General features: G+C 41.6%; 1 protein-coding gene across 1 annotated transcript in view; it reads right to left on the reverse strand.

The window, feature by feature from the left end:
- Positions 1-19,225, reverse strand: part of LOC311134289 (chemokine-like protein TAFA-2) — a gene marked incomplete at its 5' end in the record, with an annotated part of 90,036 nt that overhangs the window by 28,429 nt on the left and 42,382 nt on the right. Inside the window, 2 exons of the mRNA XM_084167922.1 lie at positions 2,909-3,033; positions 4,569-4,718. Coding sequence (XP_084024048.1) covers positions 2,909-3,033; positions 4,569-4,718 — 275 coding nt within the window. The remainder of the gene's footprint in view (positions 1-2,908; positions 3,034-4,568; positions 4,719-19,225) is intronic.

Here is a 19,225-nt window from a genome sequence, read left to right on the forward strand (position 1 = left end):
TCCAAAATAGCATAACTGGTGTATTTTAACACCAATAAACCCATCCGTTTCAAAAAGAATTGTGTATATGTCAATCTAGCAAACCAGACAACTAAAAGCAACTTTCTAAACAATGTTTTGGTTTGTTTCTAGCTTGTTAGCTAGCTAGCTATCGTTAAGTTAGCTGGCTAGCCAGTTCAAATAATGACCATATCATATAGCTGACCTCTTAACTTTAGCTAATTTGTAATCACTATTACAGAAAATAAACTCACAACAAGATCAATATTTACAAGTTAATGGCGAGCTAATTGCAAAGAATTGCTTACGGTTGTGAGTGTGACAAAATAAAAGCAGGGCATTCTACTGGAGAATTGTAGAATTTGGACACTGTCTCGTTGGCCTAACGTTATATCCTAATTTGACTTTGGTGCATATCATGTTGTTCTTCAAATTACAATCTCTGATAAACACACACTAAATCAAATAAAATCAAAGTTTATTTGTAACATGCACAGGATACAGAAGGTGTACGGTACAGTCAAAATGGTTACTTGCATAGTGGAGTCTATTGTTTAGACATGTAGCTAGCTAGCTAGCAAGCTAAACAATGTACCATAATCCCAACTCATAATGTTACTACCCTGGATGAATTTGCTGGTAGCCAAAGTTAACCAACTAGGTTCCATGTTAGCTAGCTAGCTAACATTAGGCTATAACTAGCAATGCAAATGGCTCTGAGATACTAATAATATTACTACACAGATCATACACGTAACATTAGCTAGCAAGCCAGCCAGCTATTATTAGCTAGCTAGCTAACAGTACGCTTTAACTTGCAATGAAAATGACTTTTTGACTAAATGTAGCTAGCTAGACTGTCTTACCCGTATACATGGATGAACGCTTCTCCCTATCTGTCATGGATGCCATGGTTGCCCTTAGTTTGAAGATGTAATCCGGAGACTAGTGTTTTACACAACAGCCTTCTATGTGTTCTCTTTTCGACTCCCTTCACATATTTGCAATCAAACGCCAGAATCTTCTCAATTTCCTTAGCTATCATACTGCTTCCCTCGGCCATTCCACTGATTTCAAAACTAGGTCCTTCAGAAAGTGGAGAGCATTAGCAACACTTTTGCAGTTCTTCTTGATATCTTTCAAAAAAGCTGCGTTGGAAAAGATTACCTACACATACTGAGCTGCTCATGTTATAGACAGAAGTTTGCTACATGGCAGACCAATCCGAAATCATCTCTTGGCATGTCCAGCTCATCCATTTTCTCAGCCAATCATGGCTAGCGGTAAGGTTCCTGTCTTTTTCCGTGGCTAAACCAACTAGGCTTGTAATTTAACAATTGTATTCATATTTACAGATGACATACAAGTTTGTTATTGAGGCACTTGAAAGTTCACATGTTCCAGAAGGCATTTCTGCCCCAAAACACATTTTGATAAAAATGGGGATGAGGACTATTTCTGTCTGTAATAAAGCCCTTTTGTGGGGAAAAACTCATTCTGATTGGCTGGGCCTGGCTCCCCAGTGGGTGGGCCTGGCTGCCAAGTGGGTGGGCCTATGCCCTCGAAGGCCCACCCATGGCTGCACCCCTGCCCAGTCATGTGAAATCCATAGATTAGGACGTAATTAATTTATTTCAATTCAATGATTTCCTTATATGAACTGTAACTCAGTAAAATCTTTGAAATTGTTGCATGTTGCGTTTATATTTTTGTTCAGTATATGACTGCAATAGATAGAACTTCCTTGCCCCCTAGCGGTCATTCACAATAGGACCATATTCTGCATTGTGAAATCACATGGAATGTTATGAATTTTTCTTATCATTTTAACTGAAAACAGATTTCTTCTGGGCAGTTTAAACATCAACAAAAAAATATATATTTGTCACATCCCTGGTGTGTTTATGTGTGCGTGTGTGTGTGTGTGTGTGTGTGTGCGTGCGTGCATGTGCCCTTGTGTGCGTGCGTGCGTGCGTGCGTGCGTGCACTATACCCCATAATGACAAAGCGAAAACTGTTTTTTTAAACATTTTTGCAAATATAGAAAAAATAAATAAAATAAAAATACCTTATTTACATAAGTATTCAGACCCTTTGCTATGAGACTCGAAATTGAGCTCAGGTGCATCCTGTTTCCATTGATCATGCTTGAGCTGTTTCTACAACTTGATTGGAGTCCACCTGTGGTAAACTCAATTGATTGGACATGATTTGGAAAGGCACACACCTGTCCATATAAGGTCCCACAGTTGACAGTGCATGTTAGAGCAAAAACCAAGCCATGAGGTCGAAGGAATTGTCCATAGAGCTCTAAGACAGGATTGTGTCGAGACACAGATCTGGGGAAGGGTACCAAAAATGTCTGCAGCATTGAAGTTCCCCAAGAACACAGTGGCCTCCATCATTCTTAAATGGAAGAGGTTGGGAACCACCAAGACTCTTCCTAGAGCTGGCCGCCCGGCCAAACTGAGCAATCGGGGAAGAAGGGCCTTGGTCAGGGAGGTGACCAAGAACCCGATGGTCACTGACAGAGCTCCAGAGTTCTAGAAGGACAACCATCTCTGCAGCACTCCACCAATCAGGCCTTTATGGTAGAGTGGCCAGACAGAAGCCACTCCTCAGTAAAAGGCACATGACAGTAAAGGGTCTGAATACTTGTGAATGTGAAATGTATGTTTTAATATTTTTTATATACATTTGCAAAAAAAATAATTAACAACTGTTTTTGCTTTGTCATTATGGGGTATTGTGTGTAGATTGATGAGGGGAAAAAAACAATTTCATCAATTTTAGAATAAGGTGGTAATGTAACAAAATGTGGAAAAAGTCAAGGGTTCTGAATACTTTCTGAATGCACTGTACGTGTATAACTGTGCATGTGATGCATTTTCTTACATTATGCACCCACCTTCGTCGTCTTTACTTTGTTTCCTGTACTGCAGCTCCAGCCTTTCAGGTCAGGCAACACTTTACACTCCTCCCCATCCATACATGGATGCATCTGGCACCACCACTTCTGTGCAACTATAGATGCTGCAAGAGCCAAAGAGAGAGGAATGCAAGCAGTTAATATGTGCCCTTTAAAAGGCAGTGAAAAGACACTTCCTCTACTAGACTACTGTAACAACTGAACCCACAACAAGACGTCTGTTTCTACAAACATGTCAGTGAGAGTGAAGCCTTTTGATCCATGACTGACAGTAGAGTAAAGAGAGATCCTCCATGACTGTGAGCTGCCTGCCTGGCTGCCTGAGCTGTGTGTTTCCAGGAGTGAATTACAGGGTGTGGGTCAATGTCAAGCGGATGAACAAAGTGGCAGGAGGGGAATAAACAGAGTGGCACAGTGGGAGCAGAACAGGCCTCCAAGGTCTACAGCTGCCTCTGAGGAGGCCAGTAGGGGGTAAGGCTTCCCTTGACATTTCTAAAGCTTCAGCGAATGGTGTCAAGATGGGAGGAATCCCCTGTCAGAGCCATTTCAGTACAGAACAGAGGATAGGGATCAATTCACTTGTGACAGGGGCCATTGTTGACATGATATTAAATGACCTGGCCCATTCTCTACTCTCAGTGAGCCAGTGCAGCAGCACGCCAGGCTTTATTGTTTCATAGTCCAGTGGTAGACAAACAGCTGGAAATGTGCATTTGCAGCGTACAAATGTAACATGATGAACAGGAATGACATTTAATCTCACGGGTTGCCAAAAACGCCTATCTGAAAGCCACACCCCCAATAGGCCACACCTCCTGGAAATAAGACATGGATTACATTAAAAAAGACCAGCATGAAAGTGAATAAAAACCCAACTGATGTTTAAATTATCCCAAGTTCGGGTAATCCAAAGGCATGGCCTACTGGTAACACGGCTTTCAGAGTTAATTTTGGCCACCCGTGAGAGTAAATGTCATTCATATTCATATTCCATTTGTACACTGCACAATCTAAATTTCCTTCAATATTTTTGCACAACACACATTTTAATGTAAAAATGTATAACAATAATATTTGTATATTATAACAAAGTGGTGACTATCCCAACATTGGGATATGCATAGGCATATCTCTTGTGTACGCCTTATTAAAGCTACAATGGTGTCAGTGCTCAATACAACAGAACAGATTAACCGGAATTACATTTAATCTCACGGGTGGACAAAAATAAATATCTGAAAGCCACACCCTACTAAGCCACGTCCCCAGTCTTCTGCTCTTACCCAGCATCAACAACACAACTAAAAGACAAAAATGGGTTGTTTGTGACCCAACTGGCTGGGTCAAAATAACCCAACGTGTGTTCTGTCCAATATTTACCCAAATTGGGTTGTTTTTAACTCAGCATTATGTTTAGATTGATCGGTAGATGCAGGGGGGGAAAATGACAAAACGTAATAGTAGAAGAAAATAGCTTACCCTATCTCAAATCTTGAAACCACACTATCTCTGAGTGATACATGAGTGATACAAGACCGATTTTGGAACAGTGTACTGCCTGTTACTGTGTTGTTAATACTGTCCTGTCAATAAAAATGAAAAAAATACGAGAAAAATAGAAAAATAACTATGACCGTACCGTCCACACAAGATGGAGCCGCTCTTGTTGTCCCGGCAACCTGTCCGGGGAAGCAGGAACATTTGACCGTCTGGGATCTCTCCTCAATCTTGTTCTTGTTGCAGCAGCGGTGGGCAGCAATCACTTCACAGGTCCCTGCTTTGACATGCACTGCAAACACAAACAGAGATGGCTCCATGTTCATGTTCCATGTTCATCACCCCAGCTCCTGCAGACAGCAGACTACATAGACTAAAGCTGTGTCTGTAAGGACATATCTCAAATTACCCTATTCTCCTTAATGCACTATACATGTTTGACCCATGTTTGACCAGAGTCACATAGGGCTGCCACATAGGGCTCTGTTCAGATTAGAGCACTATATAAAGCAGGGGTATTCAAATCTTACGAGGTCCTGAAGCTGCTGGTTTTCTGTTCTACTTGATAATGAATTGCACCCACCTGGTGTCCAGGTCTAAATCAGTCCCTGATTAGAGGGGAAGAATAGACAAAAAAGCAGTGGAACTGGCTTTGAGGTCCATATGTTAACCCTACACACAGTACCCCATTATGTCAAAGTGGAAGTATGTTTATTTTTATTTTTTAGAAATTCATAAAAAATGAAAAGCTGAAATGTCTTGAGTCAATAAGTATTCAATCCCTTTGTTATGGCAAGCCTTAATAGGTTCAGGAGTAAAAATGTGCTTAACAAGTCAGATAGTCAGATAATAAAGATAATCTCCTGAGTGGCGCAGCGGTCTTAGGCACTGCATCGCAGTGCTAGCTGTGCCACTAGAGATCCTGGTTCGAATCCAGGCTCTGTCGTAGCCGGCCGCGACCGGGAGACCCATGAGGCGGCGCACAATTGGCCCAGCGTCGTCCAGGGTAGGGGAGGGAATGGCCGGCAGGGATGTAGCTCAGTTGGTAGAGCAATGTGTTTGCAATGCCAGGGCTGTGGGTTTGATTCCAGTAATAAAATAATGCATGCACTCACTAACTGTAAGTCGCTCTGGATAAAAGCGTCTGCTAAATGACTAAAATGTAAAATAATAAGTTGCATGGACTAACTCTGTGTGCAATAATAGTGTTTGACATGATTTTTGAATGACTACCACATCTTTGTACCCCCACACATACAATTATATGTAAGGTCCTTCAGTCGAATAGTGGATTTCAAACACAGATTCAACGACATAGACCAGGAAAGTTTTCCAATGCCTCGCAAAGAAGGACACCAATTGGTAGATGGGTAAAAATAAAAAGCAGACATTGAATATCTCTTTGAAGTTATTAGTTACACTTTGGATGGTGTATCAACAAAGATACAGGCGTCCTTCCTAACTCAGTTGCCGGAAAGGAAGGAAAGGAAAGGAACCCGCTCAGGGATTTCTCTATGAGGCCAACAGGGACTTTAAAATAGTTGAATGGCTGTAATAGGAGAAAACTGAGGATGGATCAACATCATTGTAGTTACTCCACAATATTAACCTAATTGACAGAGTGAAAAGAAGGAAGCCTGTACATAATAAAAAATATTCCAAAACATGCATCCTGTTTGCAACAAGGCACTAAAGTAATGCTGCAAAAAATGTGGCAAAGCAATTCACTTTTTGTCCTGAATACAAAGTGTTATGTTTGGGGCAAATCCAATACAACACATTACTGAGTACCACTCTCCATATTTCAAGCATAGTGGTGGCTGCATCATGTTATGGGTATGCATGTAATGGTTAAGGACTGGGGAGATTTTCAGGATAAAAAATAAATGAAATGGAGCTGAGCACATGCAAAATCCTAGAGGAAAACCTGGTTCAGCCTGCTTTCCACCAGACACTGGGAGATTAATTCACCTTTCAGCAGGACAATAACCTAAAACACAAGGCCAAATCTACAATGGAGTTTCTTACCAAGAAGACAGTGACTGTTCCTGAGTGGCCAAGTTACACTTTTGACTTAAATCTACTTGAAAATATATGGCAAGATCTGAAAATGGTTGTCTAGCAATGATCAACAACTAATTTGACAGAGCTTAATTAATTTTGAAAATAATAATTGGCAAATGTTGCACAATCCAGGTGTGGACAGCTCTTAGAGACCTACTCAGAAAGACTCATAGCTGTAATCACTGCCAACGGTGCTTCTACAAAGTATTGACATTGTAAAATAATAGTGAAGACATCAAAACTATGAAACAACACATATGGAATCATGTAGTAACCAAAAAAGTGTTAAACAAATCAAAATATATTTTTTATTTGAGATTCTTCAAACCAGCTCTCAACCAGCTTCATGAGGTAGTCACCTGGAATGCATTTCAATGAACAGGTGTGCCTTGTTAATTTGTGGAATTTATTTCCTTCTTAATGTGTTTGAGCCAATCAATTGTGTTGTGACAAGGTAGGGGTGGGTATACAGAAGATAGCCCTATTCGGTAAAAGACCAAGTCCATATCATGGCAAGAACAGCTCAAATAAGCAAAGCAAAACGACAGTCCATCATTACTTTAAGACATGAAGGTCAGTCAATCCGGAACATTTCAAGAACTTTTAAAGTTTCTTCAAGTGCAGTCGCAAAAACCATCAAGCGCTATGATTAAACTGGCTCTCATGAGGATCGCCACAGGACAGGAAGACCCAGAGCCTGTAACAACCCCTGAAACCTTTTGAGGATCTGAGGTCCCAATTCAAATATTTTCAGCCTCCTGAGGGGGAATAGGCGTAGTCGTGCCCTCTTCACGACTGTGTTGGTTTGTTTGGACCACGATAGGTCCTTAGCAATGTACCCTACAGAGTCTAATCCAAATGTAGCAATCGGTAGCTTGATTGGTAATACTCCTCCTGACCTTAAAAGGCCTTTGGGAAGAGTGGGGAGGAGGAAGTGTATTAGAACCTACCAGGCAGGCACCGCTATATAGCTGACCTGCAGCTCACTGCACAGATACATCTCTGATGTACATTCATGCTTAAATTGTTCTCCATGTAGGGGGGCTTTTCTTTCCTGCACCTGATGTATTATGCATAGGGAAATCCTTCTTTAAAAGCTGAGAGGGCCAGATCTCCCATGGTGAGAACAAGGACAATATAGTAATTGCTTCATGAAGTAAGAGATAACCTCATATTTAAAATACCCCATATAGATTGGTGATGAATTATTAATTCCAAGTACAAAATGGAGACATTGGAGATGATTGAACTAGGAATGCATCAATGACACAGCAATGTTAGCAGAAATAGGTTGTCGGTGGTGTGTTTTCAAATGTCTCCTTTGATATAAGGAATCATGGATTGAAAATCAAGTCACATTTTATTTGTTACATACGCCAAATACAACAAGGGTAGATCTTACCGTGACATGCTTACTTACGAGTCCTTAACCAATAATGCAGAGTTTTATAAAAGTACGAAACATTTGCTAAATAAATGAAAGAAAAAATAGTAACACAATAAAATTAAAATAACGAGGCTATATAAAAGGAGGACCGGTACCGAATCAATGTACAGGGGTACGGGTTAGTCGAGGTAATTGAGGTAATATCTACATGTAGGTAGGGGTTGTTACAGGCTTTGGTTTTTCCATGTATGTTTTGAGGATAGCTCGTTAGTACGTAGGGCGCACCGATTGGTGTCTCCTCATTAGTCAGTATGTGCTACACGTGCTGGTTGCCATCTCGCTAGTGGGAGGCTGTGTCACCTGTGCTGGCCCAGGTGCTATTTAAGAGTGGCTGGCCAAGTGCTCCAGTTGGCTTGATAGATGCGGAGGGTTCACACCTTTAGTTGATGCTACCGATTTTGATTTCTAGACCAACAATCTTTTATCTGATTTTGTTTTGCTCCATCTTTTTGGTTTGCATCCTGTCTTTAAGTTTGGTGTGGGTTTTTCTTTTGTTTGCCTATTCTTGGGCAAATTTAGTGGGTGCTCATGGTGGGTGTTTTTTAGGTTCCAGTTGTTGTTGCTAGTCAACTTTCAGTGGACACCCCCATGAGTGTCTTTTCAGGACCCCTCCTATAACCCTACCGGTTTCATTTTGGTTGTTGTTAGTTCCCCCTTCTGTTTGAGCGACACTTTTGTTTTCTTGCTGGGGAACGTAACAAGGTAAAGTGACTGGGCATAGATTTAAAAAAACTGAGTAACAGCAGCATGTGTGAAGTAGTGTGTTTGTGTGTGTTGGAGTGTCAGTGTAGTGTGTGTGGTTAGAGTCCAGTGAGTGTACATCAAGCCTGTGCAAGAGAGTCAGTGCAAAAAAATAAATAAAAAATAAACGATGCCGAGCAGTTGCCATACCAAGCGGTCATGCAACCAGTCAGAATGCTCTCGATGGTGCAGCTGTAAAACTTTTTGAGGATCTGAGGTCAAATGTCAAATATTTTCAGCCTTCTGAGGGGGAATAGGCGTAGTCGTGCCCTCTTCACGACTGTGTTGGTTTGTTTGGACCATGATAGGTACTTAGCGATGTGGACACCAAGGAAATTGAAGCTCTCGACCCGCTCCACTACAGCCCTGTCGATATGAATGGGGGCGTGCTCTGCCCTCCTTTTCCTGTAGTCCACAATCAGTTCCTTTGTCTTGCTCATGTTGTGGTAGATGTTGTTGTCCTGGCACCACACTGCCAGGCCTCTGACCTCCTCCCTATAGGCTTTCTCATCGTCGTCGGTGATCAGGCCTACCACCGTCGTGTCATCGGCAAACTTAATGATGATGTTGGAGTCGTGGGTGAACAGGGAGTACAGGAGGGGACTAAGTACGCACCCCTGAGGGGCCCCCGTATTGAGGATCCCCTGTGGGCGGCCCATCAGGAAGTCCAGAATCCTCTTGCAGAGGGAGGTGTTCAGTCCCAGGGTCCTTAGCTTAGTGATGAGCTTGGAGGGCACTGTGGTGTTGAATGCTGGGCTGCAGTCAATTAACAGCATTGTCACGTAGGTGTTCATTTTGTCCAGGTGGGAAAGAGTACATGTCCTGGTATTCCGTCTGGCCCTGCGGTGAATGTTAACCTGTTTAAAGGTCTTATTCACATCGGCTATGGAGAGCGTGATCACACAGTCGTCCGGAACAGCTGGTGCTCTCATGCATGGTTCAGTGTTGCTTCGAAGCGAGTATAGAAGGCATTTAGCTTGTCTGGTAGGCTCACGTCACTGGGCAGCTCGCGGTTTCCCTTTCTAATCCGTGATAGTTTGCAAGCCCTGCCACATCCGTCGAGAGTCAGAGCCAGTGTAGTAGGATTCAATCTTAATCCTATATTGACGCTTTGCCTGTTTGTCAGAGGGCGTAACGGGATTTCTTATAAGTGTCCGGATTAGTGTCCCACTCCTTGAAAGTGACAGCTCTAGCCTTTAGCTCAGTGAGGATGTTGCCTGTAATCCATGGCTTCTGTTTGGGATATGTACGTATGGTCACTGTGGGGACGACGTCGTCAATGCACTTATTTATGAAGCCGGTGACTGTTGTGGTATGCTCCTCAATGGCATCAGATGAATCCCGGAACATATTCCAGTCTGTGCTAGCGAAACAGTCTTGTAGCTTAGCATTCGCTTCATCGGACCACTTCCGTATTGAGTGTGTCACTTGTACTTCCTGTTTGAGTTTTTGCTTGTAAGCAGGAATCAGGAGGATAGAGTTATGGTCAGATTTGCCAAATGGAGGGCAAGGGAGAGCTTTGTACGCATCTCTGTGTGTGGAGTAAAGGTGTTCTATCGTTTTTTCCCTGAGGTTGCACATGTGACATGCTGGTAGAAATTAGGTAAAATTGATTTTAGTTTTCCTGCATTGAAGTCCCCAGCCAATAGGAGAGCCGCCTCTGGATGAGCATTTTCTTGTTTGCTTATGGCCTTATACAGCTCGTTGAGTGTGGTCTTAGTGCCAGCATTGGTTTGTGGTGGTAAATAGACAGCTATGAAGAATATAGATGAAAGATCTCTTGGTAAATATTGTGGTCTACAGCATATGGCGCCTTTTTGCTTTTATAAACCGGTTGCCAACACAGTAAGGCAAGGAACTACACATCTAAATTGAAAATGTTGCTTTAATAAATACATTCATAATAAATACATTCCGCCAGAAAAAGTAGTCCGGACAAAAGACTCGTTGCTAGACTGGTTGCTATGCAACATAACACAGGCTAGCTAGCAAGCAACACATTCAATGTATGCAAAAACCGAGCATTAGCGCCACTTCTAGAGTGACTAACACTTGCCAATTATTTATTAATGTTGCTCTGAATGTTGCCATTTATTGTCCCATGTCATTGTTTGTTGTTGGCTTGCCCATGTTGTCGTTTGTTGGCTCCACGCTGCTGGAAATGGATGCTGTTCTTTTAGCTGGTGGAGCTTCTGCTGTGTTGTCAGAGAGAATAGTGCTCCACCGCTTCCAGATTTGGCCTCCAGTAACTTTAAAGAGAGCTTTCTAATCTGTTTCCACTGACAGACATTATTTATCGTGCCTCTGGTCCAGCATCCAAGAGTTTCTGGATCATGGTGGTTCGTAGGCAGGGGTTTGTGTAAATTTGCGACATGCCAGCTATTTTGCAGATCTTTGGCAAAATTGTTTACGAGGGTGTTCCCTCCCATCTGCTTATTTGTGTACCTGAAGCATATAAGACAAAATAACGTTAGCTAATAGTTAGGCCTACATAGCTACTGGTTATATTGTCAGGGTACATTAAAATGATTTAGCTAGCTAGCTAACAGTTACATACTATATGTATCCGTTCACTGGTGGGCAGCTTTGTTGCCCCCCTCTTTCCTCAACTTTGTAATTACGCCAACAAACACATTGTTGCTCGTTGTGAATTCGGTGTCCTTCTGTATACTCCATGCCAAACTGAGAGGGTGGTCGTTGATATGTAAGTTCCAACCAGCTCGGAGTCCAGCGTAGCTGCTAAATCCCATATTCTTTGCCATTCATGTTTTTCACTGAACCATAAAAGTCCCATAGAATGACGTTCAGCTCCGTTTTTGTTGTATTTTTCTGCACACCAGTCAGTGAAGCAGGTAAGTGCCCACTTTGTTTGTTTCACAATGTTCTTTTCATTTTGGATTCTCTCAAGTTCATCTAAATGCTTCTTTCCTACATCGGCATGACAAACTATTGTGGATGTAGGCATTTTATCAAGGTAAAAAGGTGCAATGATATCAAGGTGAAAAGGCTAAACGTCAAAGTCAAAGTCATGGTATACATTCTCACATACACAAGGCTAAATGCTGTTTTAGCCAATCAGCATCCAGTATCCAAACTACCCGGTTTATAATACCGTTTTTAATGTCCCGTTGATAGGATAGTCTCGAACGGACCTCATCCAGTTTATTCTCCAGTTTATTCTCCAGTGAGAATTTTAAAAAAGACTTCCTAATGGCACAGGCCATAAGAAAGACTACAAAATTAAGTTTGACTCCACATTTAAAGACGTGTGTATGACATGTATTATGCTACGAATTAGCCTTTAAAAAATATTTAGAATAATCATTTACCACTGGTGAATATATCCTTTATGTACACATTTACCACAGGTGAATATATAATTTATGTACAAATGTGTCTTTTTAGATTAAATACAAAATCTATTTGTCTATTTTATATTCATTACCTTTATTTTTAGTAGGCCTATGTGAGTCTTTAGTTATTTAAACATCATTGTCAGGGCTAGAAGGGGAGAAAATGATGAAAAGTTTCATTGTTCTTTTCAGATCAGTCTTAATTACGTCCGTAAAGATTTTCAATTTAGGACCTGAGTTGAAAATAGATTGAAAACGGGCCTCCATCTTGACATTAGTGAGCAATCCAAAAATCTAATCTACAACATTAAAAACATTTTGCTTTCAATCAATAAGGGGTCATTCACATTCCAACAAAAGACCAATCAACAATTGGCGATTGAGTGCTTTTCAGCCAACACAAACTTACTGATGCAAACACAGGTGAGGATCTTCGCCTGTGATGTGACTATGTTTAAGCCATAGGCACACCCCTGGGTCAAAGTTAATTTCCAAAGTTTCAATTGCTCAAATTGAATATTCAAAGTTTCTTGAAGAGGGAGAGATAGCTGTGTGTGACTGATAGGCTATCAATAACGGGCTAGTATAGCTCTGTGACACTCACTATTGGAAGATAAACAGAATAACTGAATGTCAGAGTTGAAGGAAATTATATGGTATGTGACCAAGAGGAGAATTTGAGAATACCCAAGAGACTCAAACTGTGAAATAACATAATAATAGCTGCCTGTCTCTACATATTAATTTGATCAAATTGTTCACTAGAAAGCACAGTCAGCAATTTACCTCAGAGAAACGACTCCGCTTCAACCCCTCAAACCTCCAAACTGAGCAGCCATGTCCGCTAGCCCTACATGGCTAGCCTTGCCGAGTCATCCGGCCTCTCCAGCCCTCTCTGGCCAATGTCACTCTCAGGAGTCAAACCCCACACCAGGCCATGTGGGCAGCAAGGAGGGTGAGGTGAGGGGTGAGGCGAGCCTTGGCTGGTAACTATGCACAACAAAGCACAGGCCATAAGCAGGCTGACTGCTGATACTGATCTTATACCCTCAGCCAATGGACCTTGGGAGAAGGTGAAAGTATAGGATGCGAAATATGGGAAATATGATGAGCTGGATGCCCATTATATACCATCCGGCTCTTTAGGATCTCTTTGAGATGAATGGAGAGGATGCATAGTGCAACAGTACTAATATTATAGGATAATGCTCAATGTACCAGCTAGATAGAAGCTGCCTCTCCTTCTCCTGCAGTGTTGTCCTGCTGTGCTTGTCCAGACAACTGGACAAATGGCTCCCCACACCTGTGATCAATATGTTTAACTTAAAGCACTTAGGATTGTCATCAGTTAGAATCACCCAGCACCCACATCAGCAGGAAGGAGAGAGGAGCAGGGTTGCAGGCAACACTAATGAGGACTGGAGTGAGGTCCGGACCTCCAGGCAATCAATAGCACTTTTAGCACAGTGCTCCTCTCTGCAATCATATTCATTGATCCCTGATTGATAAGTGCATCCAGCAGTTATGTAGAGCTATGAGTCACAGAGGAGAGAAACTCTGATAAATCTAGGGGAGGCAAGTAGCATCTAATGAGTGGGTTTTTTTCTTCAAGATTGTCTTAGTATTATGGTATGGGGAGAAATGCTTTTAATAGCACAGCTTGAATAAATTCAGTCCGTTGCAATAAATTGAGGGTATTTTATAATTGAACTAAACTGACAAGTATAGCGGACACACTAAATGATTTAACATTTAAAATAATCTACACAGTGGACCTGTAGTTTGAAAATGCTATTTACTGTCATACACATTTCATGTTATAAATAAGTGCATACTGTATTGCTGTACGCTTGTGTTATCGAATTACATTTTACATTTACATTTTAGTCATTTAGCAGACACTCTTATCCAGAGCGACTTACAGTTTGTGAATGCATACATTCTTTTTGAATGAACCAAATCAAAATTACGCTCTCCTTTCAATTTCCCTGCTCAAAGATATTCTCTGAGTTGCTGTCATATTTTTCATCAATAGTTTGCTAACAATAGTCAAATAACAAACAAAAAAATGAATGGAAAAAATAGCCACATTTCCTGTGAGCTTATTCATGATATTTGTTCATTGGGAAATGTGCATTGCAGTGTGGCAGTCACTTGTCTTTCAGCACAGAAATTATAGACCCTGTGTTCTCCAAATTGTGTCTCTGCATTTATTTTCCGCAGTATATAAAACACTGACAAAGAGGTTGAGGTTGAGAAAGTCAAGCCACAACAGAAATAAAGGAAATTCAGCATTGAACCTAACAACCATGAAAATTGCATCACTGAGAAATTTGGAATTTCAGTTCATACAGCATCGTAGATAAAATAAACTATTTTATTAACTTGTCAGTCATACTTAGTGATAATAGCGCAGACAATTGCCACACACGCATCATAAAATAATCGCCATCATGGAAAATCCAATGCATCTCAGGTTACATTTAATGAAACCATCTGAGGAAACATGCTGCACTTAGTTGGTCAATCTTGCATAATTTGGTCAGCTGTGAAATTAACTTACTTTTTAGAAATGTATAGATATTTATATCAATAGATGGGTACAAAGGCTTAACTGAAACAAGGTTAAAGACGTTTAGAGCACTATTTAAGATACAGTATGACCTCAAACAAGACCCATTCAGATAGGACAACTATGTTTTGTACAGTTTGCTACACTCTTAGAAAAAGAGTGAATCAAACTGTACATTGGTTGGTTGATTAATTTTATGTTACACAAAGATAAATAACATAGTTTTCTAAACTAATCCAATCTGTTAGTAATTGGATTTATTGCACCCGTTACTGAGATGGTTGTTCCAGTTTAGATGATTGAGGTAGTCTCAGTATTCAATCTTCCCTACCCTGGCAGTCATTCTGAATTAACAATTCCACTTGTTGGATATCCTTACTCTGGCTGGATTCTAATAGGAACTACACATCACTTTGCAAGTCAGAATAATGTGACTTGCAGGCCTGATGTGGCCTGTAAACCAGGAGATTCCTAACACCACTGTGCTGGGGTATAACTAGGCCCTCAAATAAAGGCCTTGTGATATATGAAACATATTGTCATAAATCATTTAATTTTAAAGGCTAATAAGGCTGGTGGAACCATTCATAGAGGGTTTATAGGAAGAACCCTCCAAAGATAAAATGGTTCTTGGTAGAACCCTTCATAGAGGGTTCTAGGCAGAACCCTTCATAGAGGGTTCTAGATAGAACCCTCTGCAAAGGGTTCTACTCAGCACCAAAAATAGTTCCCTTATGGGGACAAACCGAAGAACCCTGTATGCCTATCTTAAATGTTCAAGTTGAATTAACATCACAAATGTAATGTTATTTCCTGACCGTCTTGTTGACAGGAATAGTCTGTGTCTGTATTTCTCTGACAGACAGGAAACTAACTTATCTGTCCACTGAGGCACGAATCCTCTGGTTTAGCTTCACTGACTTCTTATTTGAACCAGAAAAGGAAGAAAACTAAATGTGCTCAACCTTATTTCCTGTTTGAGCTGATCTCTCTTTTCAACCCACGGAATAGGGAGGCTAAATCACAACACTGTGAATGGAGTCACCGGGTATGGGCCCAGACCACAGCAACCATCAAAACATGCAGACAATAGAAGCACAACATTAATAAATGATAACTAAATTGCATGCTCAAGCTGCTCACAAACCATTTAAGACTAAGGAGAGCTGGTACAGTATAGTACAGCCACTAAATGCTGAGTATATGACTACCTGTCTGCTCTCCAATGCTGGTCTGACCAATTGGAAAACATGCTTCAAAATTGTTTTTATCACGCGGACTGGGATATGTTCTGGGTTGCCTCTGAGAATAACATTGATGTACAGTATACACTGACACGGTGACTGAGTTCATCAGGAAGTGTATAGGGGATGTTGTTCCCACCGTGACGATTAAAACCTATCCAAACCAAAAACTGTGGATAGATGGCAGCATTCGCGCTAAACTGAAAGCGCATTTAATCACCACATGTGGCAGGGACTCCAGACAATCACGGATTATAAAGGGAAAACCAGCCACGTCGCGGACACCGATGTCTTGCGACCGGACAAGCTAAACACCTTTTTCACCCACTTTGAGGAAAACACAGTGCCACCGACGCGGGCCACCGCTGCTCCCCCGACATGAGTAAGGCATATTAGGGGGTTAACTGCCGGCCCAATAGCCATCGCATTGCACACTGCCCTATCCCAAAAGGAATACCGATGTAAGATGGGGCTGCAGTGGAGATGGTGAAAAGCTTTAAGTTCCTCGGCGTACACATCACTGACAATCTGCAATGGTCCACACACACAGACAGTGTGGTGAAGAAGGCGCAACAGCACCTCTTCAAACTCCGGAGGCTGAAGAAATTTGTCTTGGCCCCTACAATCCTTACAAACTTTTACAGATGCACCATTGAGAGCATCCTGTCGGGCTGTATCACCGCCTAGTACGGCAACTGCACCGTCCGCAACCGCAGGGCTTTCCAGAGGGTGGTGCGGTCTGCCCAACGCATCACCGGGTGCACACTGCCTGCCCTCCAGGACATCTACAGCACCCGGAGTCACAGGAAGGTCACCACTAGTCGGCATCTGCCCAGTACCCGGCCCTGAACTTTAGTCACTGTCACTAGCCGGCTACCACCCAGTTACTCAACCCTGCACCTTAGAGGCTGCTGCCTATGTAAATAGACACGGAACACACTGGTCACTTTAATAATGGAACACTGGTCCCTTTAATAATGTTTCCATACTGTTTTACTCACTTCATATGTACATACTGTATTCTAGTCAAGGCCTATCCTATTTAACTATTGCTGTACATATACTATTCTATCCTACATATTCATCAGATATACTACATATTCTATCCATATTCTGTCCATAATGTCATCCCAACACATAGATAGATATTATACTCCGGACTCCGACATTGCTCCTCCTAATATTTATATATTTCTTAATTCCATTCTTTAACTTTTTAGATTTGTATTGTTGTTTATTGTTAGATATTACTGCACTGTTGGAGCTAGGAACAAATGCATTCCGCTACACCCGCATCTGCTAAATATGTGTATGAGACCAATCCAATTGTATTTTATTATATTTTATTTGCTGCATATTGTATTGTCAATAGTCAAAGCAGTGATGTAATACCTGGGATCGAGCCTAAAGTCCTCATAACGCGAGGTAAATATCTCCAAATGGAAAAACAAAGGGAGGACAGAGAGAGGGGAGAGATGTTTGGACTAGGTGAAAGAGGTATATGAAAAAGAGATAGTAGAGATCGTTTTTTCCACCTCTATCATGTTATAGCATATAAAGCAGGCATAGAAATATTGGATCTCTGAGATATTTATCCCTCAAGCTTCCTGAGCAATGGGAGTAAGTCTCAGAAGACCTGTGCTTAATTGGTTTATGGTATTCTGAAGACATTGAGTCATATCTCTCCAGCTGTAAACCTGCTGAGCTCGAAAATCACACTCGGTTGTATCCAGGAAATAAGCCCACATCACAGAGACAGGTTAGAGAAAACTCCACAGACTCCAAAGACAAGTCTGTCTGAGTATACTTGCACAGTAGGCCTACTGCCACTGTTCAATAGCTTTACCTGTGCAACAAAACAAAACAATAGAAGACTGTATAAAGTCAACCAAACCCGACCAAGATGGCCAGGTTTGGTTGACTTTATACAGTCTTCTATAGTTTTTCCATGGTTTTGTTTTGTTGCACAGGTATAGTACTAAATTACTGAACAGTGGCATAAGATGCTCTTTAACACTCAAACTCAACTCTTGACCTCGAAGCCAGTTCCACTACATTTTGTAATTGTTCCCCTCTAATCAGGGACTGATATAGACCTGGGACACCAGGTGGGTACAATTAATTAGCAGCTAGAACAGAAAAGCAGCAGGCTCCGGACCGCGTAGGGTAAGAGTTGAATAGCCCTGCTCCATAAGATGTGCTTCAAGCAAAAAGGAGCAATATAGAGGACACATAGCCTACAATACAAAAGCTTTAAACTATAGACAGATGAGTATGCCTTACTTGACAATTACTACAACATTAACTTGTATCATGATACCTTCAGTCACAAGTCAGACTCTCAAAGACAAAGAAAAATACTTGCATTCTCTCCATTTGTGAGAGCAGAGAAACGGATGACTGGGCGCTGACACTTGGTGAATGTATGGCCAAGCAGTGTAGATGAAGTCCTTGTCCTTGCACCATTCATCTCTCTGCCACAATGTTAGGGCCCAACCACTGATTGATCAATCCAGCTCCCTCGAGGAATCATGCACCCATAGAAGTGAATGGCTTCCAAAGTTATTAAATCCAGGGGCACACACAGTATCCGAAGCCAACTCAAAATAAATGGTGTCTCAGAATGGCTTTCCATTCTCTTGACAGTCATTGTAAACGCAGGAGTGGAGGAGCACAACATTATTAAACTTTGGTTCTGAGAGCATCGTACGCCTTGCAATACACTGTGATGGTGATTAGAGGCATTTCTGATTGCGAATCTCCTTTTCCTTGGTAGATTCAATAACTACTGTGCGTTACTGTTTTAACGTCAAGAGCTATTCTGCAGTACATGCACTTTCTACCTGTGTTGGTTTAGAGTCTGCATTGCAGCATTGCACAGACACTTGCTAGTAGCTACTCTCGTTGGCATTATAGTTCCATTTATCAAAGCTTATTACCTGTATTATAACATGTTAAACCATTTTTAAATCCTCCTTTTGGAACATTCCAACTACCATGTAAAACAGAGATGCTATCTCTGAAACTATCCCAGACAGCAATGGCGTCCACGCTCCTTCTCATCCTTATCATCCGCACAGTGGTGACAACCCTCCAACAGGCCAGAGCAGACAAAAGAAGTAGAGAGATCATAGGCTATAGTGCAGCAGCATGTGAATCCTGTTCATTTCTATATTCTCTCATCTCACACGCCACACATACTTGTTATGTCAGAGGGCCGTCATGTCACCTCTAAATGGTTGTTGTCTCCTCTCGCAAGTGTAAGCCGTGTTTGTTCATCCTAAACAGACGAGACACCCAGAGCTGAGGAGCAACAAAGGGGGATATAGTCCTTGTTTGCTGCATGAAAGTGGCACACAGTTACAGTTCTACCTCCAG

Source organism: Coregonus lavaretus, assembly GCF_964263955.1.
Source record: "Coregonus lavaretus genome assembly, chromosome: 8".
Lineage (NCBI taxonomy): Eukaryota > Metazoa > Chordata > Actinopteri > Salmoniformes > Salmonidae > Coregonus > Coregonus lavaretus.